Here is a 27324-nt window from a genome sequence, read left to right as displayed (position 1 = left end):
GCCTACATCCGCTTCCAACGGAGAAAAAAGAGTTTAAAGGGGGAAAAACCCCAAGCAAAATCCCACTGACTTTCCTCATGGCTGACAAGAAGGGTCTTGAAAGAGCTTGCCTTGTGAGCGAGAGGGACAGCAAGAAGTACTCCTTGGCCCTAGACAGGTAACACAACTCTCTGTTTCCTTCACTGCCATCGGTTTGTCTTTGGGAGCAATACAAGATCACCGATCTGCCGACGGGCTGCAGAAGTCAAAGTACGGGGAGTTTCACAGTGTGTACAGGGATGATCTTTCACTACTTTCAAATTGTTTTGTTTGATTTTTTCCTTCCCAAACTTTCTTATTAAATGTTTGATGCATTTACTAGACAGCAGCCTGATGCGTCTGCAAGCTGTGATGGATTGAACCAATCTACTGTTGAAGCAAGTGTCTCCTGCTATGTATTTTATAAGCTTAGTAGATTTATTGTAGGATGCAAAACCTCATGGATTATGCTGCAATTTTAGGCTGAATTATAATAGTGCTATTGACACCATGTTTGATTCAAGGCTCCTTCATGCTTGAATGTCTAAATTATCTATTTGGTTTGAAAGAAATGCGATGTTGTTTAAGGACTTGATCCTGCAAAACTTTATTCATGTGGATAGTCCATCAGACTTGGAGCTGATGTACCTCTCGTGTGCCAGAGGTCCTGTGAGTAAGTGCTTGCTTGAGTGAGGAAAGACCGTCTGAAAACATATGGTATGCTGTAGCTTGGGTTAAAAAATGACTATAAATGTCTATCAAAAAATAGTTTTGCAGTTGAACTTATTTTCATTCTTCCCCTTGACTCAGACCAGCAAGTATTTTTAAAAGAAAATAGCTGCTCAGTTACAGCTTAGCACCTCTTGACATTTCCATTATCTCATTGGTTTTCAGGTTATTTATTGCTTGGCTCCCTTAAAACGCGTGGGACAGAAACTTGGCGTAAACACTGTCAGTTCAAATGGAAATCTGTCTCTCCGTGTTCTTATACTGGGGTCACTGCCATCGTATTTTAGTCATTTGAGTGTCTGGGTTATTATTTAAATATTATTACATGGCTCCATAAATATACGTGGCACTGTCCAAAATGACTTTTGTGGTAATATTTATATTTTAAAAAGATCCCATATGATTCTGCAATTCATTTCAGTTACTGAAGACTCTCAGAGCTTTTTTGATAGTTCGCAGTTTTGTGGGCACAGCTTCAGTGCTTGAGGTCCTTTGGTCCCTCGCCACCTCTGGACACAAGGACACCTCTGGATGAACCCTCCACATGGTGCGGGGAAGGGTGCCCTGAGACAGGGATAGTTGTTGGGCCTCGTGAGGAAGCCTTCATTTTCCCTGGATCACCGGGAACAGGGAATATCTCCAGTGAGAAGAGGGGTGGGACTCACAATGGGGGCAAGAATCCCCGGCATCTGAGAGCTGACTCACCTTCTGGATGAGTCGATTCTTTTCGGATAATTATTTCTTAATTTAGGATTGAAGTTACTTGGGGTGAATCACTGCAACAATTGCAATTGTTGGGCTGATCGCTGCAGTTATGTCCAACAGCCCCCGAGCTTGAGGGCCAGTCCCAGGAGGGCTCCGTGGCAGCGGTCCTGGGGTGGCTGAGGGGTGACACAGCTCTCCAGGAGGAGGAGAACTTCTCGTCCAGGCCTGTGGCTTTTCTGCTGCACCTCCTCTCAGCTTCTCTTGCCAGGTGAAATTTGATTAACTGCACGATCTAATTACTCCGTCCCGGCAATAACCAGAAACAGGGGCTGAGAGCCGGGGTCTCCGTCCTGTTGGGACGAGCGGGCAGCTCAGGGGAAGCCCTCGCACCACTGCCCCTCGCAGCCCCGCGGCCTGGAGCCAGCGTGGCGGGGGCCATGCCGCCTGCTGGGCTCGGGCTTGCGCAGGCCGGCTGCCCGCACAGCTTCAGGTGTCTTAAGCTGATCAGCAGCAATAAGCTCATCTTAGCCTTTGGTATGAATTACCACATTTTTCCGTGCCCTGTGCGTAGGCTTAATGAACAGCTCTAACGCTTTCAACAGAATTTATTATGTAGACGGATTGCTTATTTCTTTGCCATCCCCCAGCCTCTTTCTTTTTAATAAATGCCGTTATTACAATACACAGGGAACAAAACTGGTTTAATCTTAACCATGTGAATAAGAAGTCTGAAAACAGACCTGTTTCCCTGCACACAAGGCTGTGGGGGAGAGCGTTTTGCACGTGCCAGGCCTGCCTGTAGTCACTAGTGGGTTTGGATGCATTGAGGTTTCCCATGCCAAACTTGAAATGCTTACAAGGGGCTGGGCTTTAACTAAGCTCTCTGAAAATCAGGTCAGCTGTAGGCTTGTAGGATAATTCAGGACCTCAGGAGGTCTCTGGTCGAACCTCCTGCTCAAAGTGGGGTCAGCCAAGAGATCAAACACGGTTGCTCAGGGTTTTAGCCGGTCTAGTCTTGAAAAGAATCTCTCAGGATGGAGACTGCACAGCCTCTCTGGGCAATCTGCTCCAATACTGAAATATCCTCAATTTTTCCTTATATTCAGTCTGAACCTCTCTTGTTTCAATTTATGACCATTGTCCTCATCCTTCCTCCATGCACAGCAATAAAGCTCCATCTTCTCAAATAGCCTCCTCAAAAATACTGTCAGGTTGCAGCTAGGTGCTCATGAACCCACCTTTTCTCTAGGCTGGACAAGTCCCGTTCCCATGGAACAGGGGCTGCAGCTCTCAGCCATCCTGGTTGCCCTCTCCTGAATCTGTGTCATTTTATTGATCTTTCTTGTATTGGGGATTCCAAAACCAGACACAAGATTCTAGATGTGGTCTCAAAAGTCTGTCCCACGTGCAGGACTTTGCATTTGTCCTTGTCGAATTTCAGAAGGCTCTTGCTGACCCCTTCCTCCAGCCTGCTTGTGGCCGCCTTGCCCTCCAATGTACCAGCTGCACCCCTGGGTTGGCATCATCTGCTGGCTTGATCAGGGTGCACTACACCTCCTCCTCCAGGTAACAGACAAAAAATATTACACAGGACTGGTCCCAGGATAGGACACCACTTCTCACCAGGCACCAGGAAGGGCATGAACTGTAACGGTAACAGGGTCTGAAGCCGAGCACTCAGAACCTCCTGCTTTATGCAAAAAGTGTTGTCTGTAAGTCATATCAAGACAGATTCTTATCATCTCTCTTTAAAGGTCTGAATTAGGTGTCTAAGATAGCTTTCTATGGTCTTTTTACAGTCAGTGGTGGTGGGAGAGGACAAATTCATCACTTGTTATGTTATTTTTTATATTTTTATCTAGACCACTTATCTAGTGGTCTAGATAATCACTTATCAAAGTCTAGGGAATGTCTTGACCAAATTCCTGAAGCTTCCATGAATGAAGAGAGACCAGATGGCTTTATTTCTTGCTGACAATAGTTCAGTGTAATACTGACCAGAAATATCCAATATCCCAGTTCATAAATCAGTGGATTTGCATCAGATTGTACCAACTACACTGTGAACTCTAGATTTTGGATTGACCAAGCATGGATTTCTGATTATGTTCCTTATATGTCATTATAGTGGAATTTTGAATACCATCACACAAGTGAAACTCAAGGCTCCTAGTCTCAAGGTTTTTCTTCTTATTTTGTCTCTGAGACAGCAGACAACAAAAAAAAAAGGGAGGGCAATGCTGAAAGCAGGAAAGATGTGTAAAAACCTTAGGGCTTGTCTTCATTTAAAAGTTTTTAACACAGGGCATTAATGTGACCTGTAGTTATTCCTACTTATTCGTGAAGCCTTAGGCTCGTAATTGATTCCTGTCTGCCAGACTCCTACCAGTAGGCAAAAAGTTCGAAGTGAGCCTGGGAGATGGTTTCTTCAGGTGGAGACTGAGTTTCTCTAACAACCACATAGGGAATATTCTCTTCTTTTTCTGCCTTCTTGCAGGCGATATGAAAACTCTTGTGAGATCAAAAAGTCCTCATCAAATAAAGACATTTCCACCACTCCTTGTGCTTTGCAGAAGTCAATGCTCAAGGGCTTTAGCTGTGGGCCCTGTGGTTATGTCTCCTTTGTACTGTCTTGCCAGCTGCTCCCAAGAGCACACAGTATCTTAGGGGACTCAGCAAACCCCATCCCATTGCTTTTGCCCTCACGTTAGGTGACATTAGGGCCCTGTAGAAAGGACTGTGTCTGCCCAGTATTGGCCGTACACTGTCTTTATTATGTCCACTTCACTTATGGCCACTTCACCTCGGAAAGAGAATTAGAACCGAGGTAGTAAGAAGTACGAAACAGAAATTAAATAACTAGGACAACAGCTCAGAACATTGGTGGTTCAGGGGTATAACAATGACATAAAATCATGAATGATGTGATGAAAGTAAACAGGGAATGGTCATTCATTATTTCTAACAGTACAAGAACTAATTAAAATATCAGGCAGACAGCTTAAGAGTAACAAAGGATGCATTATTTTTTACACAATTCATAATTAAACTGTGGAACTCAACACAAGTCAGCCAGCTTTGTGGAATAAAGATCTGTAAAGGGCTACCAGACACAGGATCTGGTTTAGCCACCTCCCAGCCTCCAGATATGTGCAACTGGGGAGAAATACCGCTCTGGACATCTTCCTTTTTCGTACTTTGTCCTTACATATATCCTCATGCTCATGACAGAGTTTGGATACTTGGCTACTTGCACCTTTGGTCTAACTGCATGCAGCTATTGCTATACTGTTATGCAGGAGGAAATTTATTGACAATACACTGATGCATACATGACCAGGCCCTCAAAATGAGACTAAGTGAAATAACCATATACTAAACATCTAAATGTATGCAAATATATAAATATTTGCCTTTGTGCCCAGAATAAGGAAAAGTAGAATCTGGACAGCCAGGCTATAAACAGGGTCTTAAAAGACATGTAAATATTCAAGATTGGTACTGCAGTTGAAATCAGAGTGGTGCCAACATAAGGGAGGTGACTATGACACTGATAGATTTTTCTCTGAAGGCAGTTTCATTTCTCATTTATCCTTTCAGGCACCAAAAAATTACTATTTTCCCTGGTGAAGGACATCATCTCATGTGGGAAGTGCAGTGATTCCACATTTTGCTCTTTTGAATGGGGATCTCATAATGGTCTAGGAGGATGGCAATTATTCCCATCAGCCTGCAGATCAAGGCACCCAACAGATGAAGTGAAAACAAACAAAAGGAAGTTGTAATCAAAAGCTCTTGCTAATGATTTGTGTGGAATCTGCAATATGTATTGATATTTGCTACTTCCCCCCTTCCGAGAATGACTCAGTAGGAACCTTTCTGTGACATTCCCCCAACTATCTTTTTTTACAAAGGAAAGAGAATTTGGAATGGAGAAAAGATTATTTTTTAATCTTGGACTCTGCTTGCAGTGTGCTGGTGCAGAGATCTGATGCTCAAAGGCTACATCTTGCTCTAACACACTCAGAAGGGATTTATGGTTTGACAGAGCTGATCTGTGCACCTTAAGCTTTTGATTCACACATTTATAAAACTATCTCTTAGATTCTTTTAATTAGTGGCAGGCTGCTCTTGGAAGAAAAAAATAATGGTTACTCACAGGAGCTGGCAGGAATCTTCCTAACTCATCGGGCCAGACGCTGCTCTGTGAGTTCAAAGGGAGCAGCGAATGCTCACCGCTTCTGACAACCAGGCCACTTTTATTTAGGTACCCTTTAGACAGAAAAATGTGACATTTGTGGGTTTACGCTGTCTCTGTTTGCTTTTGCATCTGTTCAACAAGATCTGTGGGCTTGTGTGCTTTCCTAACCCTCAGTGGTACCCTGAGGTTTTGTTAGCTGATGGAGAGACTTCAAGATTAAAAAAGGGAAGGGGGATAACAAAGCGACCTATTTTATTAACAGCAAGGGAAGGATTTGGTGGCTCAGAAACCTGCAGGGGTAATTTTGGCATCCCTGCCCTGACAGGCTGTTGAGCTGATCATGACTCATGTCATTAAGATGATTTTAACGTCCAATGCCAGCTGATGAAAATTGAGTTAAAGAGAAATTAATTTTACATGCAAACTATAGAAAAGCCTTGGAAGTTAACTCCAGAGAGGGATCATGAGAAAGAAAAACTTACATGCCCTGATCTCCAGGGGACAGCAGGAGAACTACAGTATTTTATTCAGCCATCTGGAAGGAATCAATTTTTGGTACCTTCTGAGTCTAATTCATCAGCAAAATATTGTACATAAGTGACACGGTGCAGATGAGGAGCCTGATGAATGTAAAACTAAAGGACTGGAGAAGGACTGGCTAGTGGGGACCCCGACTGGCAGATGGGCAGCCCATTCCCCAGACGGCCCAGCTCCCATTTATTTGTTGTTGTGGGGAAAATAAAGGAAAAAACTGACAAAAGGACTAAGAAAACTCACTATCTCCAGTCATCAGGCATTAACTCTGACCAGTTGCTCTTTCATTCAAGCTCCTCACGTACGGGGGGACCGGTCGCCTCCGCTGAGCAAACAGAGACCACATGCTAACCTGGCTGGGAAACAGGCTGACTCAGGGGAACATGTTGCATCCTCAGAACATCTCAATAATATTTACAAAACCAGATCCATGCTGATTATCTACAGGTGCAAGGCTTGGTTGCCAAGGTGTGTCAGCTCTTCTCCTTTCGCCAGTACCTCCGCAGTGCAGATGAACACGAGGGGCCAAGGCATCTGCATCTCTGTGGCTGCCTTTGCCTCCACCCATTGGTGGGTTGTGGGCTGTGGGGCACCTGGCATGACCCACTGAGCAGCTGCAGCCCCCCTCAGGCTGCCCAAAAAGGCAGCTGGAAAAAGCTTGTTACTTCAGTGAAATTTTTTTCTTGATACCAACTGCTGCACATTGGCAGCCACCAGCATGATTTCTTTCCAGTGAGATTTTAGGCACCTTGAACTTTCCATCAACACTGCAGAAATGGTACAGAAAGTCACCAGGATTCATGTACCTCCTGTAGCACAGATCTCCTTCACACAACTGAAGGAACAACTCTTTCTGGTATCAAAGGAACGTCCTTAGTTCAAATGAGGAAAAGAAGAATCTGTTGTTGATGGGGGCAGCTCACCCCGTGTCATGCCCCCAACAGTGGAACTTGGAAACAGCAGTGGAGTTTGCTGCATTCCTAGACAGGCTTGCGGACTATGGCCCTGCACATACAGACCTCACATAGCTGTAACACGTGGTGATACGGATGTTACATATGTGCACCAGGGCAGAATTCACTTTTTGATTCCACAGTGTGCTCCCACAAGTCTCGGTACGTGGCCACCAGCAAAGAGTCGTGGCAACAAATATTGTATCCGGAGAGACATAATGGTTTTCAGTTGAGCCTCCTGATACAGGATTTAGTTGGAGGTTTTTTTGCCATTTGAGCTCTTCTCAGTTGAGAGATAAGGAGGAGGGAATGTTCTTGCTTACCAAACCCCCTGTGGAGGAGTCTCTGGGCTGCTCTAGTGAAAGCACCATGAGCTCATGGTCATCCAGGAGCTCCCGCAGTCGCAATACAACGTGCTCGGCCCCGGAGCTCTCTACCCCGTCCCATATTTCCTGTGCAGGAGCCCTGCAAAAGACAGCACTGAGGTTTTTTCCAGAGCAGATTTGGCTGGGAAATCACCTTGTGATGGAGCAATGCTCAAAGAGCCACTTCTGCTCAACGTCTTGCCTTTCTATGAAATCAGTGGCACAAAGGAGTCAGCATACTATGGAGAATTGATTTCTTTGATTCGTTAAGTGCCTTTGAAAATTTTGAGCTAATATTCTCTATGCTCAGGCCCTGCTGGAAGATTCATAGTTTTTGTACATATTTGGAAATTTGAGAAAAAGTAGTTCTGCATGCAAAGAGAGGAGAGGAATATCTTTAGTCAGTTATATTTGAGAAAAAGAAGATTCTTTCAGGGGGAATAAACACCTGAATTTTTCTGTAGAATTGTCTCCATGCTATGCTGAATTTGGTTGCTATTTGCATGAGGTAGAACTTCTTGAAAATCAGACGGTATGTATAAAATAGCCTAAGAAAGTCACCCTGTGCTTCATAAACTGCTAAATGAGGTAGGAGAGCCCACAGAGCTGGGAAACACAGCCAGAGCAGTCATTTCACATGCAACTCCCTCCCACAGAGCCCTGCTTGTGCAAGCAAGCCTATTCTATGACCTACTCCGCTGTTCCCAGCGCTGCTTTTATCCTTCAAAAGCATTAATTACATAGTTTCTGGGGCTGCAAAGTTAGACGCGCAAACAACCAGGGTTTTTCTTTTTTAACCTTCTGTTTCTTTCAATCCCAAAGAATGAGCCGGCATCAGAAGAATTTACATGAAGAAAGGCAGCAGCAGGAAGCAGAAGATACTGCAGCTAATCCAGCGTATCACTGTCACGGCTACTCACAGGCCTATGAGAACAGAAAAAGGGAGCAGCATCAAGCCAGGAGGAAGCTCTGTGTAGCATCAGTAATTTGCATCTTCTTCATGATTGCTGAGATTACAGGGGAGTATATTTCCTCAAAGAGAGCTCAGTTTGGTGCCCAGCACAGCTGTATTCTTTCCCTTTTGCACCTACTCTGAGTGCAGCGACCCATGACGTACAGAGGTGAACCCACCTGGGATAAAGTACATCTCACCTCCTTTCTCCCCAACCTTTAAAAGAATTATGTTTTTTTAAAAAAGTGGAATTATAAAAATATTTTCATATATTCATTTAAGGATTATATCTGGGTAGGAATACAAGGATCAGTTAACAGTCTAAACTGTTCTCCCAGGTCTTTTAGCTCAGCTACAAGTGGCCGGCATGTCTTAGCATCCCGTTACAAAAGGTTTCTAATAAATTGGGTTACATTTTTTGGAAAAGATTAAAAGATTTTACACGTTTATCCAGAACAATGAGACCTCAGCACTGTTGACGGCTGCTAGCAGCAAGATCTGATACTAAATGCAATAGTCTTTACAAAATCCAGGGAAATCCAGGGCCAAATTCACCATCTGCTTTTCTTCAGTTAAGCCAATGTATTTATACCAGGGCACGTTTATCTTTTAAATTGGCCTGCTGGTGTGTCTCTGGATCAATGGAAGATTATTCCCCTGTCTCATTAGCCTCCACTTCTGGACCCATCCTACAATATCCAATAGAAGTTTTTGGCTTGCTCATAGAGCATTAGCTTTTGTTTTGTACCACCGTGTGCTCTCTGCATGGCTTCTGCGATATTTATACGCACCTGATAGTTCCCGGCTCTTTAATTTCCCCTTCTCCGTGGTGAGGTGAGGTAAGGTGAGGCATGAGGAACCCCACAGGCTTTTGCCACATGTGCCCCAGGGGATGTAACAAAAATCAGTCAGGAAGGCCTCTGAAGCCCACGTTTTCCCTGCTTCAGCATCTCTGGAGCCCCATGAAAATGAAATAGAAAGGCTTTGTCTTTCCCACAGGTGAGAAGTGGTGGCAATGAAAGAGCCACTGCATTTCTGCCTTTTCCTCTCACTGCCAAACCCAGCAGGGACTTCTCCAACTCTTCCTTCCCACGCGCTTCACCTGCGTGAAGCCCCGTTGTTTGTAGGTCACGCGCATTTCCCCATGAAAACCAGTGCATACCACTAACGTCTGTGCAGTAATTTCCAGTGCCAGAAGTAATGCATTATGAACAAAACCATATAATCAGTAGGCTTAAGTCTGGTGAATGCAGCAATGCTAGAGGATAATTGGAAGGACAGATGATATGTTAACTAAATGTTTCATTTTGCTTAATGAATCATACAGCTTTTTTGCAGTGACAGCTTAAGTAACAGGCTTGAAGACCGTTTTGCTTCAGACCATTAAACTTTGACAAACCAGTTATTAACTGCAGTTACAGACAGCAGTCTATGGAGATTTTTGTAATTATGAAGCATACATTTAATTTTTTTAATCATTAGGCTAGACAGCCTGTGTCTGATGATTGACCATTGAGTGACTGACAGTTTCTACTGCTTTGTGGCATACAAAGCTATAAACATCCATTGTGGATAATAGTAAGTCACAAAGGCCACTTGTTGGGAGTATTGATACAAAGCAATAAAAGCCTATAACTGTTACACATTTGAAAATAAAGGACATGTTCTCCTTCCTTCTGCTCTTAAGGGCAAACCACTTCTGTGGGCATTATTATGCTGAACAGAAGAAACAAAGCTGCGTCACTCTTTAAGAGGTTGAAAAGTTGTGCTTCTTTGAATCCCTAGATCTTTCCCATGATATTTTTGCTCAAACCATCTATGCTACCCCTTACTGCTCTCCCAAAAGGGGCACTGTTGGCTGAGCCTGATACACCAACTGTCTCTGAAAGACAATTATCTTCTGTTCTTCTAATGCAGATCTATCAAAATCTCCATAGATTTGGAGATATCAGTCAAACCGATGACACCCTATGTGCAGCCCTGTTATAAAAGTGCTTTTGAGGGATTTTTAGTGGCTAAGGACCAAATGTGGATTTCAAAATACTTTATTTCCATTTGGGCACTAGAAAGAGAGACAAACCCAGCATGTGTCATCATGTCAAAAAGGAATATAAAGACTTGACCAGGTTGCTAAGATAAGCAGCCTGAGATCTCAGAAACTCACCCAAGGCATTAGTTATGCCAGCAATACATAAAATAATAATTTGCCAACATTTTTCAAAGATGGCAGGCTAGAAGCAAGCTCTTGTAATGCTGTCCCACAAAACATGGAAATACAGTATCTAAAATGCAATAGGGTTTTCCGGGCAGCTTGTACTCTACTTATTTGTTTGCTGAAAGATAGCTGATGCCTTGGTTGTTAACATCTGTGCACTGCCAGACAAGTCTGCTCCCCTCTGCTATGCAAAAGTACTTCCCACTCGGGAAGCAGCTACCCCGCAGACAGTGAACGTCTAGGAGCTGTGTCATGACCAAAAAGTGTACGTGCATTTACACCTGCTCATGTTCTCAGAAATCCCCATTCTGTTGAATTTTTCATTTTACTGCAAGGAATGAGATGCTCCTGAATTCTGTAATCATGCCTGCTGCCTATCTGGGAAGTAACTTCCAGGCAGCTGTAAATGGGATATATAGGGAGGCAACAAAAAAATGTAATATATGCCCTATATGTGCAATATGCATTCTCTTGCACTGACAAACCATACAGTATTAGGTATTCAAATCTAAAATCTGCATATAGAAGGAAATTAAACAGACAGTCCGTCCTGCTACCATGAAGACTTTCCACCTAAATGGAAATAAAAGATGTGTCCACAGGTTGGACGGGGCTCTGAGCAACCTGATCTAGTTGAAGATGTCCCTGCTCACTGCAGGGGGGTTGGACTAGATGACCTTTAATGGTCCCTTCCAACCCAACTATTCTGTAAATCTATGATTCTATGTCCCTTCAGCAGTGGTATCTTGCCAAAGGTTTGAATGAGGCATTTTACAATGTTTCTCAGGATTCATTGAGTCTCATATGGGTTGTAGTCAGGAGAAACAAGTGAGCCGAAATTAATTAAATGACTGAAGAAGGATGGAAATATATTGCTGAATGCAGAAACTACATGTTTTGGCTCTATTATTTCACATTTCCATTTTTCTACATGTCCACTCTGATGAAAAGAATCCCCTGCTATAACAAGTTGGCAGGACAGCTTCCTGCCTGTGATCCTTGTCTTCTGCAGCCACTGGCAGCTGGGGTAGTTTAGAGCAATCTTCTAGTTTCTTTGGATTTGCCTTTAGCCCTGAGACATGGTTAGGAAAAAATGGCAAAATAATGATATTTGGCTCACTGGGTAAAAGAAATGTGGTTTCAGATAGCCTAAAATGGCTTGGGTTTTGTTTTTGGGTTTTTTTCAGAATTCACATGAAACCAAAACCCCCCAAAGTAAAATGACATTCAGCCACATTTTTCCAGCTCTAGCAGCAAAGTTAAATCATGCATTACAGATGCAAAATGATAGATTAGTCCTGCAAACAGAACATTTTTCTCTATGCCCTCACCAAAATGGCTGGTTGTTTATCACAGCTCTTCTGCTGGGACCTTTCCTTTTACTCCTGTGTAAGTGTTGCCTGTGACAAAAAGTTGGGCATCCAGCCATCCAAAACTCAGGAAGAACATGCGTATTTTCCTATAACAAATAGGAAATTAATTGCATGAGCTAAGAGTCTGAGTATTTGTACATATATGAAAATATTAGCAATCTGTTAAGAGATAATTGGAGGATGCTGGAAATGTCATCCCTAATACTGCTTTTCACCAAGAAATCTGATATTAAAATAGTTACAGTAAAACAGTCCAACTGTAGTATAACCACAGCACTAATATATCACAACCCTTACTGTCCTTATGACTCTCCCTCTGACAAAGAAATTTTATTTATTTATTTCTATTAATTCATACCTTTCACTGCATGAATGAGCTACAAATGAAACTAACTTTGAAGAGTCTTATATTGCATGTATGATTACTGAAAATTGAATGCTCCCTTTGATTCACAGCAAAGCAAGTCTCGAGTTTGATCTGGTCCGCTCAAACTTCTGACCAGACCCATAGTATGGACATGTTTCACACAGGTGGGCAGATCGCTGGGAGCCTGGCGGTGATCACCGATGCGGCACACATCCTGGTGGATCTGACAAGCTTCCTGATCAGCCTCTTCTCACTGTGGCTTGCCTCTAAACCTCCCACCAAGCAGCTAACTTTTGGGTGGCACCGAGCAGGTAGCAAACGTCACAGTATGAACATGTGGAATGGGAAGGGGAAGTCATCATAGCCAGGGACTGGAAAACGTGCTGATGTCCAACATCGGTCTGCAGAGGTTTAGAAATAGTGCACTAATGCTCTCAAAGCCCCCCAGGACTGCTCTCAGAGCCCTACATGACAAACAGAGCAAGCCAGTGAGCTTCAAAGAAGTAAAAGGCACATTCATCTTTTATCTACAAATGTGTCTTTCAGTTCAATATTGAATATAGTTTTGGGCTGGTGCTAGCTTTGGCTGAGATAACAGCAACTTCCCTTGGTGACTTGAGTGTGAGGAAGACCAAGTCCTCAATCTACTATGAAATACAAGTTTCTATAAAAGCAGCAATACTCACAAAAATAAAGGTCTACTCAATTTATAGAATTACAGAATTATATAGCATGATAACACAAATAATTTAATTATTTAAAAAAGACAACAATGTTATATTTGTAGAAAAGTTATAACGTTTTAACATTTGCCTTTAACAATTGCCATGTTCTAAATCCTCTCCCTGCATATCTCTTTACCACTGCTGGTTTTTATCAGATGGAAGCACTGGTAGGTTTTGAAAGTTCTCTGTCCTCAATAGAAACCAATGTATTTACAAATGACACCTAATACCAAAAGCCTCACAATCAAACACAAGTGCTTTTACAAAAGGCAAGGCATCAGCAAAATATTAACTGTGAGAAAATTTTTCTGGGGGTGTGATTCTGTTCAAGATTTAGACACCTAAATATCAATGTCTACATGTAAGTGAGCACATATAAGCACAGGGTCCAAGTTTCTGATACATTCAACAGCAATCTAGGCTCCGTTCACCTGTCTAAACATGGAGGTCTAGTGCTACATCCCTAGGGTGTCTGAAACTTATGCATGGGAATGGCAGCTGTGGCACAAGACCCACAGGAGACTGCACAGGATACCAAGCACAAGACCAGGGAATCTCAAATGCCACCAGAAACTCGTAGTTAAGAAACTAGGATGTGTTCCCAGTCAGTCAATGGAGCAGGGAACTGAGTGAACCACCATTAATTCGATGTTCATTGTCCACAATGGGAGCTTAGACACCTAGCTCACACCTACATGTAGACATTTTAGTTCCGTTTCTTCAGTCTGGAAATTAATCTCATGCTGGGTGTCTTAGGGCTCCATTTCTTTGCTCATATGTAAGGGATTGGTGCTATTTGAAATGTCCTAATGTGTTCCACAAAGTCTCCAACTGCCACTCTAGAAGGCTATGGGTCATTTATACATCTTGTGTCAAGTCATACATGGAGATGTCAGTGTATCTCAAATGGCTCTAGACACCTATGCACCCGAACTGAAGACTCAGATGATAAATGCTTCAAGGATGTCCAATATGAAGGTCCAGAAGGCCCCCTCTAGACCTTCTGACTCAGAATGTCTGCAGGTCAAGGTTGCCTGTAGGTGCAGAATGTACCAGAGAAGACCATATGCTATACTCATCCTGTCTTTATATTGTTCACTAAGTATATTCTACCAATGCTGCTGGAAACAGGCTGCTGGATGAGGGGGAGGTTTAGGATGACTGAAACATGGCTGGCATTATGTTGCCAACACACAGCTGAATTTTGCAGCCTTAGAAAACTATGACTTACCATCAGTTGATCCATAAAGTCTTTTTGTGTTTATGCTCTCTTAGCCTGCAAATAAAGTGAAAGAGAGACCTCTCTTTCTGACAAGATGGTAGGCAGGTGTCCTGGTTTCTCCACCTCATGTCACTTTGCCCTCAGTCTGCGTTATCGTCTTTAGTTTTTTGTCATTGCAATGCAGAACTTCAATTTTTTATTGCCTTTTTATCCTGGTAGCAAAGAGATCCCTGCATCAGTGTGTCAGTGGCTATTGCATTCCGTGATAGTTATCCTGTTTCTTGCTTATTTTCCCAGCTGTATTTCCCTTTTAATATGCAGGTGGGTGCCTTAATAGAGTCATTGAGGGCAGTCAGGTGAGTGGCAGAGTCACTGTGTGCTGACTACCGAAGTCTTGCAGCTGCAGCCTTCCATGACACTGGAACCTGTTTTTTTCATGGTTTTTGTCAGATTGACAGACAGGGTGTACGACAGGGTTTAGCAGGAGCCGTCTGAATGCCTCCTGTCTTCTAAGCCAGCACCAGGCAGCAGGCTCAGTCAAGACAGCAGTGCAACACAATCCTTTGGGTGTGCAGCTACTTTCAGCAACATGCCTAGAAGCATAATATTGGAGACTGATAGTATGAGCCAGACCTGCTTCCAGCTAGGAGAGCTCTCTTCAACCTCAATTTCTTTATCTCTGGTATGATTCAGAGTTTCCCAAACATTCCTACACTATTGTCTGCTGTGCTCTGTTAGTGCTAGTACTTCTGAAGAAATGTAACAGAGAACATCTTGAGTAAAATATTTAGTACTACTGAACTGGTCCATAAGCTTAGCTAAACTTTTGCTAAGATACTACATGGAAAAGTAAAGATGACCTCCAACATTTTCAGCTGTGGAATATACGCACAGACACACACAGATATTCATGCAGGTGTTTGCAAAAGCTGTTGGCTCCGTTCATGCCAATGATAGCAGAGCCATCAACACCTTCAGCTGGGCCTGGCTTGCAGGGTTTCAGCCTGCAACTTGCAGAAAACATAAACACAGGGCTTATCAGAAAATTAAACACCATGCTTTCTGTTAGTTTCTCTCTATCTATCTACTTTTAAGCAAAACTAGATTTCCCTGTCAGTGCACTTTTGTATATTATTTGTCAGTTTTAGACAAAATGTTTATTTTGATAAGCATCTGGAGCCTGGATTGCTGCAAAATGTGTGACCCTCATAAAAATACATTCAAAAGCATAAGGTGAGTTTCAGCTGTTTTCATGAGCTAACAGTGGAGGTTATGCAAGTGCTTTGCTCTTTCTGGCTATCGACTGCCTTTCACTTCACTGTGAACTTTCATTTTCCTTGGTATTGTCTCAGTTGCACTCATAAAGTGCCACATTTGCCCATTCAAGTCACATGGCAATTACTAGTCCCACATCCAATTAAAAACACGCTGCACGTTCATATGAACGTCCCTGGACCTTGCCTCTGGCAATACAATAAAAGGTGGGCTTGGAGACTGGATTTATTTGAGCCCAACTCAGAGCCAATAGAGACAGTATTAAATTTTGCTGCCCCAGGGAAAAAATAACTTTTTTTATCCTCCTCACTGCTGGTGGCACAAAAATGATTTTGTGGCATTGGCAAGATGAGTCTCAGGAGAGAAGAAGGAGAGGTTTTGCTGGCAGGACCTCATCGGGGGGCTGTCACTGCCTTTCTGAAGGGTGAAGTGAGGAGAAGTGTGCAGAAACAAGGGAGGCTATTGGAGGGGGATTATGTCTTCCAGTGGGCTTGGGTGAGCTGTGCCTCTCTCCTTCCCTCCAAACTTTGCTTCCGTGACCAAGATGATCTTGTTGCGGGAGGAGGGCTGGTTCATGGGGACTTCAAACCATACTGGCAGGGCCAGGCAACAATGTAAGGTGAAAAAGAATTGCTCTGTTGTCCTTCCTTACCTTTACAACTCTTTTTGCTCCTCCCAAAACTCCCCAAACAATCTTTTTCATCTCTCCAATTTTGCCAAATGACACATGAACTCAACACTGAGATGGGCACAAAAGTAGGAGCAGGTAGAACAGTGTTAGGCCACCACATGCATAGGGCTGCCCTGGGCAGCCACTGGATTTGCTGTGACCAGAAGGAGTTTCGGTCCATGCTTTGTGAGCATCAAGGCTGCCAATAGATGGGAAATAACTGCTGACTACAAAGCTCACAACCCTGGAACCATTACCATCAGTCCATTAAAATTTTTCGCGTTTCTGTTATGACTCCTGTTAAAATCAGAATTTTTTAACTCCTAGAAATTCTGGGAGCTTTGACATCTATGATAATCATCTGGATGGTGACTGGTGTGTTGACATATTTGGCTAGCATGAGGCTGCTACGCCCTGATTACGATATTGATGCTACGGTGATGCTCATTACCTCTGCTTGTGCCGTGCTCGCCAACATCCTGTAAGTTACTTTGTTTTCCTCTCCATATAAATTTGGAACCTTGAACCTGCTTCTGTATTTCCATAAAAAAGGATAGAGAGATATTGGCCTCAAAAATATTAAGTGTTTATGAGTTTCATGAGAATATGGAAAGGGGTAGAGAAGAGAGATCCTTCTTCTTGTTGAAGGTTGCGGTTACTCTCCTCTTTTCCATTAGCTGCCACACTGGGAAGGGAAATTATAAATGCACAAGCTCCAGGGAAAGATTAATCTCCACCTCACTTTTTATTAGATGTCAGAACATTCCAGAACTCTATAGAAAATGAGACCTCATTAATTCCCAGGTTCACAGACTTTCTTGTTTGTATAGAAAACACTGAATCGCCTAGGAATTATCTGCTTAGCCACTCTGTATTTTTACCTAATGTGTCTGATTTTGCTGTTCAGCATTCAGGAGGGAGAGGACTGATGACGTGTGTGACATCACTGCTTTAGAGATGTGATAACCCCACTGATATTTGCAGCTTTATGTCTGTTGCAGGCTAAGCCTGATTCTGCACCAGACCGGCCACGGGCACAGCCATGGGGCACCAGCCAGGGAACACAGGTCGGCCCCTCCGGAAAAGGCAGCTCTGAGCAACGCCAGCCTGCGGGCAGCCTTTGTGCACGCCGTCGGGGATCTGTTCCAGAGTATTAGTGTGCTAATTAGTGCACTTATCATCTTCTTTAAGGTTCGTTTTATTAGTTCACTTGCCTTCCTTGCGATCAAGGGTAACAGTTATTTTCATAGCATACTGATACTAGGTACTATGTAAATATTTTCTCCGTCTTAATGACATACATTGTAATTTAGTCAAAGGCAATTATACTTATTCTTGGGAACTGAAATGACTGTTGAGAGTGTAACACTTGCTTCTTGGTGTTTCAACTGCGAGGAAGATACTTCCACGTCTCTCCCTTTCTTTGTAGCGCCTTCATTCCCTATACTGAGGCTCCCTAACTGGCAAAGGAGGTCAGCACTCATTCTGTACTAGACGGATGGAATATATTATTCTTTGAGATTAACTAATTAAAAATGGCAATAACCAACAATAATGAAATTAATAAAGTGATGTGTTCATATTTTTCTAGCCAGAATACAAAATAGCTGACCCAATCTGCACATTCGTGTTTTCCATCTTTGTGTTGGCAACCACCATCACCATTTTAAGGGATATTTTGATTGTGTTAATGGAAGGTAGGACCTGATTCCAGAATCAATACAGTTATATTTCGGGTTTTTTTCTCTCTCTTTCTCCATAACACTTATACTTGCTGACAAAAGAATAATAGCACACTTCTGTATCTGTTTCCAATATTCTCATAATTCTGATCATACTTTAAACCTGACTACAATTTTAATCAAAACTGTTTTCTACCATTGCACTAGAAGAATTATACACATGCAGTTTTCGTGAAAATCTGTGTACTGGTGTTTTGCTAATGAACTCCCAACTTGTTCCTAGAACTGAGTTGCTTTTGTCTGTCGTATGTATAACATTGCTTTTTATCACCCCTATGGCATGAGAGATGTCTACTCACTTTGTTCATTGTGTAATTCCTTTACCCATGTGCAATACACATATTTTTGCCCAAAAAGAACCAAAGAAAAAGACTGTGCTTTGAACTGTGAAATGGGCTGAGTGCAAGAGGCAGAAGTTACATTGAAGTTACTAAAGAAGTTGCTAAAAGAAGTTACTAAAAACATTTTTAGCTACACCAGTCCAGAAAAGCAAGCCAACGGAGCTTGCCGGTCGTGTTCAGGTGCGAGGGAATAGACAATTCTCAGCACATCAGCAGCAAGAAGAACTCGGCTTAGCAGTATTTAATCCTGTCAGCTATGGGCCTGAACATTTGATTTGCAAGGCCAAATGACTTGAGCAGTCATAGATGCATGTTTTTGCTTTCCTTACACTGAATGACACAATGCAACCTCTTTCTCAGCTATTTAGACGTAAGGGTTAAAGGGAAAAGTAGCTCTAACAGCGTAGGTTTTGAACGCATATGAGTTACTCAGTGTGCCTGTCTGCATGGCTATTTACTTCTCTCTTTCACTTTGCACCTATTTCTGTTTCAAGAAAGAAAGTTTCCATTATTGTTTTACTGTAAAGCTTCACTCTAGGGTTGGTTTGTTTTCAGTGATTGTGAGATGAAGATACATTTGTGTAGAAGTGTACCTAGACAAAGTGCAGCAACTGCTGCCAAAATCTTGGCTGCCAAAAAATCAGAAGATCTCTTGGTTACTGAAAAAAAATCAAACTATCAGGAAGGCCTGGTGGCCCCTGACACTCAGGGGTCCCTTTCTCAGAGCACTGATTCCCAGCTTCCGTGAGCAGCACAGACATGCCAGCATGGGCAACGCTCTGTTCCCTCTGCAGCAAGCCCTTTTATGCTGTCCTTCCGGGGAGGTCTCTGAAGCCAGTCTCCTGCCTCCTAAGTAGCATATTCTGCCCAGAATTTTCTGAAGAGAAATTGGGTGTCGGAGCTGGTATTGGAGGTGGCTCTTACCCCAAGCCCCCAGTCTGTCCCAGGGTGTCAGCCCCACAGCCCCTGCGACTGACTGTCATGCAGGCACTGACTGTCCATGGTTTCATCTAAAGAGCGTGTGAACCTCAGCTTCTTATCCTACTAAGTCAGCACTCCATGTTGCGTATCGTTCTTGTAATAAACGGACAGGACAAAGCATACAACACTGAGGTCATTAACAATTACAAATAATGATCAGTTATGGTATGAAAGACAAAATTAACCAATCCTGTGCTTACCATTATTATACTTCATAACTGGTGGCATTAAAAATATTTCTCAGTTTACTGATCCAAGTGAAGCGGGGTGAGCATAGCTGTTCACGTGGGCACAGAGGTGCATTTCCAAACTCCCAAGTCTCACTCTGGAGAGGATCTGTAGTTAAATTCCTTGGTCAAATTTGGATTTAGATTAAACTCTGAATTTCATGTTGCGACTCACCCTATCACAATTGTCCTCACTCTGAAGGAGGGTCATCAGCATCATCACCTTTTATAAGAAGGATCATCTAGGAAAACAATCACTGATCTACTCAATCACTAGACCTGGGATGTAATCTCATCTAATATTTCTGAGTCACATCATTTTAATCCTTATGTTTGTCTTTCCCTCTCTGCTAAACAGATGCTTCTCTATTGTGTAAATATATTGAGGACAGAATCCCTCAGAGGTGCTCAGGTGATGCCATAAAACCTGTACTCACAAAAGATGTTGGTGCAAAACCAGGACCTGATCTGGCTAAACAGCTCACTGTTATGTAAACTGGACCCTCAGAGTATCTCCTAAGACATGCATGAGTCTCATTCTTCCCTGGAGAAGTATAAAACAAGGGATAGGATTAAATTTCACAGTGAACTCTCAAATAGACAGGCTTTCCAAAGCATTGAATATTTTATAAAATAAATATTTTTATAAAAATTACACATCTAACTGAATAAACAACACATTTTCCTTTAATGATCAACATTCTTATCTCTTCAAAATATTTTTTCTCCCCACCAATTTCTCCTTTTAAGGAACATCAAAAGGATTTGCTTATGATGCAGTGAAAGCAAGAATTTTAGCAGTTGAGAAAGTGGAGTCTGTTCACAACCTTCATCTTTGGTCACTGACAATGAATCAAACTATTCTATCTGCTCATGTTGCCACAGGTCAGTAAATTTCTGTAAACAGGGAGTAAGTATTCAGCTGCTGCCTAGTAAAGGTCAGTCTCTCCTGACTGGGATACAACTGACTGTATATCTGTTGCTTGTTAAAACAAATGCCATCATTTTGTTGGAAAAATAACAACAACAACAAAAGCTCTCAAATCCTCCTCCCAGAAATCTTGCCAAAACAACAGGGACCTCTATTTAGCCCCAGGCTTGAAAACTGCAGAAGTTGTGGAACAAAAAAGTAAACTACAAGAGATTTTAAATAAATTAGAAGAATTAGACCCAGGCTGGATTTTTCTCACAATATCAAATAGATTTTGGAGTGGATTTGTCAAACTTCAGAACTGTTGATCCCTATAAGAAAAATTTACAAGGCAAATCTGCATTCCTGATGCATCTCTAGCTGTAAAAGGAGCTTTAAAACATAGCCTGGACCATAGAAATAACTCCAGGGGAACAGTTCATCTTTAAAAATATTTTTTTTTAAATGTAGTCCTTATCCCTGTTGAAAAATTCTCCACTACTGGGATCAATTTTCTTGTTTATCTGTTTGCTTTATGCGTGTTAAGGTTTATTTAAGAAAAAAATTCCACCTGTATTTGGCCAAGAACGGGTTCAGAGGCGAAGTCCTCCATGGAGTTCCCACTTCCCAAAAAGAGTGGGCCTGTCAGCCACCGGAATCACTTGGCACTCTTGCTACCCCCTGACTGGATGAACAAATCTTTATTAAGTATTCCTGCTTTCCTCCAGTCTTCTGCCAAACTGAATTTCTTTGGTGATTACTCTCAGCTCAGCTCTTCTCAAAATCGCCTATTCCGACCACATTTGGATAAACAAACTTCTGCTGACATGCAGGTTCCTGAAAGGAGCATAAAAAGGACAAGACACACTTCTCAAAATGAAGTTCTTGTTAGAAGTTTGCAAATAGTTTCTGTGAGTAAACATTCACTCTCCTTTAAAGTATTACATTATATGCACTTAGGTTATTTTCTGCTTGATATCTACAGCAGACACAGCCGACAGCCAGAAGATTTTGAGAAATATTACTCAAGCCCTGTTTGAGCACTACAGCTTCCACTCCATCACCATTCAGATTGAGTCAGGAGAGGATCAGAAACGAGACTGCATCTTCTGTCAAGAGCCCAGGGATTAAAGGGAGCAATATGCTATGCAAAATAACGATCACCCCTCTCACATATGGAGGCTATATGTGCTGGTTATATGTAATTGGTTAACAACAAATGGCGATTAACTGAACTAAAATGCCCTGCCACTGTGAGCAGTGCACGGACCTTTATTTGTTGGTACCATCTACCAGGAAAGAACATGTATTTGGTCCATCCATCAGCCAGATTACCTGTCCATCGGTGGTTACTTTCAATTACAAGAGAAAATATCTAAATTATTCTTGACTAGAGCAGCAGATTGCCACTAAAGCAACATTTAAGAGTGCCTGTTTGTAATCACAGGTAACAAATAACAAATAAACTACCAGCAGACCAATTATCACAAAATGTAATGAAATGTAAGTTTGATGTTAGCAAAGCTCAACACTTGCTCAGGATAAAAGAGAAAATTTAAATTAGCACAAAGCGTGGAGACACCTGAGAAAGAGATGGTGGCATGTGCTTTCCCTGCCTTTTGGCAGACATTCCTCCTCCTGCATATAAGGGAAGTATCAGATGTGCACCACATTCTGCAGCGTGAATCTCAAGAGGATTCAGACCACCCACATTTGGCAAATAGCCCTTTGGTTTTTAGCTAGCCCTGTCTATTTTTCAGCTAGCCCTCAGCCAGACTCTTTTCTGCCACACATTGACAGTATTCTCTACTATCACGACAACCTGTAACTCATATCACACTGCATCATGACAAGTTGTGATGGAACATTTGTAATCGATCTTTGGGTGCCCGTATCACAAAGTACCGCCAGGTCATGGCAACAAAATAGACCAGGTGCTCCTAGAAAAGGAAAAAATAATTAGGACAAGGAAAGGCTGTAGGCCATTGTGAACATCACGTCTAGGGTCCTTCATAGTATGGCCTATGGGGTGTTACCCAGTAATGCTACATCCCTTATCATTTTATTATAGTTATTATTATTACTATATATATTATTTATATAGTTATTATATTATCCCTTTTTATTATATCCACTATATTATTATAGTTATATCAGATAATTAAAAAACCCTTTGACACATCACACAGCCATTCACTGTACAGGGAAGGGACGTGCCTCTCCTTCAGGCAGCTAATTCCCAGATTCCTTAACAGGATGTGTTAAATCTTCCTCTTCTGCATACCTGGCAACAGTTACTGCAGAATTGGGAACAAAGAGGCAGTTCTTGCTGCAGTGCCTCTATTTTTGTCCAGTCAACTGAATTAAACTCTCACCTGTTAGGAAAAACAAGGGTTGCACTTCAAAATGCATGCTCAACTGCTTCTTCACACAAAAAAAACCCTTCAGTTCTGCCCTTGGCCATAATACTGCAACTTCACGTTCCATGCAGAACTGGACGTAATGTTTTCCTGCTCCACAATCCTCACTCCCACAGCTGTCAGCCTCATTTTATTATTAACAGGTTTGTTAGAACAGAATAAAGTATGCGATACCGAGTGGTACTGAGTTTTTAGGCTGACAGCTGGAAAGAGCATTGTGTTATTAAGGTATAAAGTGGTCTTGCTTTTTAGGGAATTCAGTTTTATTTGCAATAGGCTCACATTCATTTTCTACTTTAACATCCTAAGGAGATTAGAATTTATTATTAGGGGCTTTTGGCTATGGATAATACATAACTATGATGATAGCTTGATGTATTAAGCTGGCATTTGTTACCTGGTAGGGGGAACGAGAAATCATTCTGCTTTGTGGAGGCATCCCAGCAGATCTTAGTCAGGTAAACCTCCCACTGAAATCAGATAAGGTATTAAAACACAACACCAGCTAAGAATTTCATGAGTATCTCATTATTTACTGTCTTGAAAGAACTGAGAACATAGCAGTGGTAGTCAGTACAGTGATAAAGACAATTCTTGCCCTTTGCAGATGAAACTGCAGAAGATAAGACACAGATAAATCAAAGCACAGTAAGAAACCCTAAATGAAGAAATTAACTTGTATTTTGGCCAGTTGCTCTGCTGGTATAATTTAGCATAGTTGCATCCTACTAAAGGCAACTCAGCTGTACTTGTTAAGTAACCCAAGCATCCTTTTCATTAGTTGGAGAGGATAAGTTAATAGTGTGGACTTCGTATGAAAAAAAAAGTCTTTCAAAGTGTTTTGGATAAGATGAGGACACAGAACTGGATATAACAGGGAATTTTTGGGAACAGATTTATGGTCAAGGACAACAGAAAAGATAATGAGTGGGTGACAGGAGCATCCATATAGGACACAGATTCAGTTCTGAGATTTAGGGTGAGGTGGAGACAAAGACCAGAAGTTTAAGAGCAAGTGCTGATCTTGGAAAAAATTTAAACAGACAAGTGACATGGTCCACCAAGAAAGCTACACTGAGCAGCAGAGCCATGGAAAAGCTGGATGGAACCAACATAAGAGAGACTGAAAAAAAGATTCAGCAGCCAGGACCAGGACTGATGATTGATACTGTTGTACAAATTAATTGAAAGGATGGGGAAGTCTTTCATTACATTATGGAAAATGTAGCCGTGAAATACAGAGACATGAAGAAAGAAGGAGTTAATCCAAAATAATGATCCTTAATGAAAGGGAGTGGGTGGGAGTTGTAAAAAAGAAAGCTTAAGAAGGAAGTGAGGTAGCAGCTGCCATCCGCAATAATCCCAATGATCCATCAAACCCTCAGAATGGGAGCCTGGGTATGTGAGTAGTAGAGGTCAGAACAAGCATAGGGAGGAAGAGGAGTAGTTTGTGTTTGTAGTAGACCTTGTATTTCAGGTGAAAGAATTTAACCATGTATCTTTAGCAAAAGCTAGAGACAGTGCAATTATTTCTCCTTTCTATTGTGGAATTTACTCTAGCAGACCACTGTAGCAAAAGTAACACAATGGTTTATGAAAACCTAAGGAAATTTTACCTAAATATGATAGATTGAAGATCAGTTTAGAGCAAATATTTACCTGTAGTCATGAATATTGCCATAAGGAGCTGAATCTTTAATGATCCCACTATGTATATCAATGTAAAAGGTATATTTGTCCATCCCCATCTAGTCTGACCCTCAAGGATATTATCTTGGTACAAGGTTGTTTTCAGAATACTGTCTGACTGGCTGGGGAGGATTTATGCAGAAATGCTACTGCAATCTACAGAGGCCAGGGCTGAGAAATTCGGTCACAATTTCTAGACTTTTCTGCTTTTATTAACTTTACATCCTTTTGATTGTCTGCAGAATAACTATAAGAAAATGGACAAAAAAATGCTCTCTCTAAATCATTCTTAAGAATACTGTGAAACAGAAAAGTATTTGTCACGTAAGTGGTCTGGGCAAGTACATGGCTTTACGGGCTAGCACTAAAATTTTATGTACATAAGTGTATTCATCTTCCTCTAAATTTTAATGTAGTCATTTTGCAGCTTGTAAATTATATAGTTCTCCATTCCCCCAAAAGCACTCTCTCTTTTTCACTTTCCACAACCAAAATCTAACACATTGATCAGAGCCTGAGGATAAGGAGTTTGTAGAAGCTCAAGACTTTTTGGAGTAGAAACCATGAAACGGGCAAATGCAAAGCTAAACTTTCCTTATTCAAGCACTGACAAAGGGCCTAAAGTGACAATATTATGCTGGGATGACCATCAAACAATGACAGAAATATTTATAATTATTCAAACTGGAAACAGTTAAGGCACAAATCTGTCATTAGCATCAACGGAACAGTCTCTTATTGTACGTATAGTCATAGACATAAACCTGTGTTCCCCTGTCTGAAATTGAAGTGATCATGAGAATTGGATATGCAGTTGAGGACTATATTGCTCACTTAGTGTAAGACATCACCACAGTGATTCATCATCTCCAGAAGGCAGCCAAACAAGATGTCCCAGTCCTGTCCATGGCAGCAAATGGACATCGGTGGCCTAAGCAAAAAGGACTGTGTAAGTCTGCAATATCATTCTTACCAATATCTAGAGGTTATATCAAACAATTTTGTATGAGCATTTTCTCCTCTGTTGTAAAAGCTAGCATGCTCCAACACACCTTCCTCAGTGCCTTCCCCTCAGCCACAGCAGATGTGCTCTCCTTCATTTTTCATCTCCTTTGACTATCCTTCTAGTCCCCTTCTAGTCTCTGCTCTTCTATTTTTCCCCATTGGTCTTTTTTCAGCAAAGCCTTAACTGGCTGCCTATTCAAATATCAATGCCAGCATGATATTTATCACATATCACAGAATCAGAGAGTCATTAAGGCTGGAAAAGACCTTCAAGATCATCAAGTCCAACCACTAATCCAACACCACCATGCCCACTAAACCATGTCCCGAAGTGCCATGTCGAGACGTTTTTTGAACACTTCCAGTGATGGTGACTCCACCACCTCCCTGGGCAGCCTGTTCCAAAGCTTGACCACTGTCTCCGTAAACAAATTTTTCCTAGTATCCAGTCTAAACCTCCCCTGCCGCAGCTTGAGGCCATTTCCTCTCGTCCTATCGCTAGTTACTTGGGAGAAGAGGCCAACACCCACCTCACCACAACCCCCTTTCAGGTAGTTGTAGAGAGCGATGAGGTCTCCCCTCAGCCTCCTCTTCTCCAGACTGAACAACCCCAGTTCCCTTGGCCACTCCTTGTGAGATTTGTGCTCCAGACCCTTCACCAGCTTTGTTGCCCTTTGGACACGTTCCAGCACCTCAGTGTCCTTCTTGTAGTGAGGGGCCCAAAACTGAACACAGTATTCGAGATGAATATCGTTTCTGCTTACAGTCCTTCCCATTCCTCTTCAACCTCTGTGCTTAGATAAAAGCTTGTCAGAAAGAAACTGCTTTTTGCTCCGTGTTTGTTGAAAACATGGTATAATGAACCATCTTTTTTCATTTGACTCTATTGTAAGCACAATAATAACAGGGACTTAATAAAAAAAACAACAACAGCCATTCCAAACATCACCTATTGGCCCCTGTAAAACCCTCTATATATTTAGTTTGTATTAAAGTTATTTAGAAATTTCACAGCCAAAAAATTATCTGAGCTGGCTCCAGCTTAAGGTACTCTCGTGTTCTCAACCTGCTGATAATCTCTTTCAGCTAAGAAAAATAAAATCCTTTCCCATCTGGGTACACACAGTTTAAGCAAGAAAGGAATTAGAGACATCCAGTTGCTTAACTGCCTCCTTCGACTTCTCTCTGCTTGGACTTTGTGTCAGACCGTCTGCAGAGGAACTTTGCAGAGGAGCAGACTGCAGCAGAGGAAGCTTTGGAGAGCAGCCCAGTAAGAACAGTGGCCGGAATGGATGCACAAGAGAGGGGTTTTTTACATGGTTACTAGTGCACATCCAGAATTTTCCATCCCAGGTGTTATGGTGATGAGAAAAAAGTCTGCTTTTCACCGCAATCTTGGGGTTTGACTTTTGATTTAAAAAAAAAAAAAAGGATGAAAAGAACTGAAGTTAGAAGGGTTGCATTGTGAAACATTCCTCATGGCTTCAGAGGCATTTTACTCCATGGTTTGCACTCTTCTCTGACAGCAGGGCTCTGTCACTTTGTCTCCCAAAGTGCACTGCCGCATGCTCTGCCGTGATGTGCTGTGTCTCCTTACCACACAGCACAGAAACTGCCATGGCACAAAACGGAAGGTGTCCTGCTCTGACACGTGCCATATGACTCCTTGCATGCTATAGCTACAAGCTTCTCAGCCATGAGGACT

The 27324-nt window shown here is 42.1% G+C and overlaps 1 protein-coding gene across 1 annotated transcript; it reads left to right on the top strand.

Moving 5' to 3' along the window:
* SLC30A8 (solute carrier family 30 member 8) lies at positions 1-21636 on the top strand (the record flags this gene model as incomplete). Its single annotated transcript, XM_081996312.1, has 8 exons — positions 1-157; positions 8328-8528; positions 12557-12723; positions 16632-16785; positions 17306-17495; positions 17896-18001; positions 20346-20480; positions 21491-21636. The coding sequence occupies exons 1-8, from the start codon at positions 78-80 to the stop codon at positions 21634-21636; spliced, it is 1179 nt and encodes a 392-aa protein (XP_081852438.1). The 5' UTR covers positions 1-77.
* Positions 21637-27324: the final 5688 nt, after the last annotated feature.

Source organism: Phaethon aethereus (assembly GCF_964289735.1).
Source record: "Phaethon aethereus genome assembly, chromosome: 2".
NCBI classification, from domain to species: domain Eukaryota; kingdom Metazoa; phylum Chordata; class Aves; order Phaethontiformes; family Phaethontidae; genus Phaethon; species Phaethon aethereus.
Note: the sequence above shows the minus strand (reverse complement) of the source record. Positions and strands in the feature narration are given on the sequence as shown.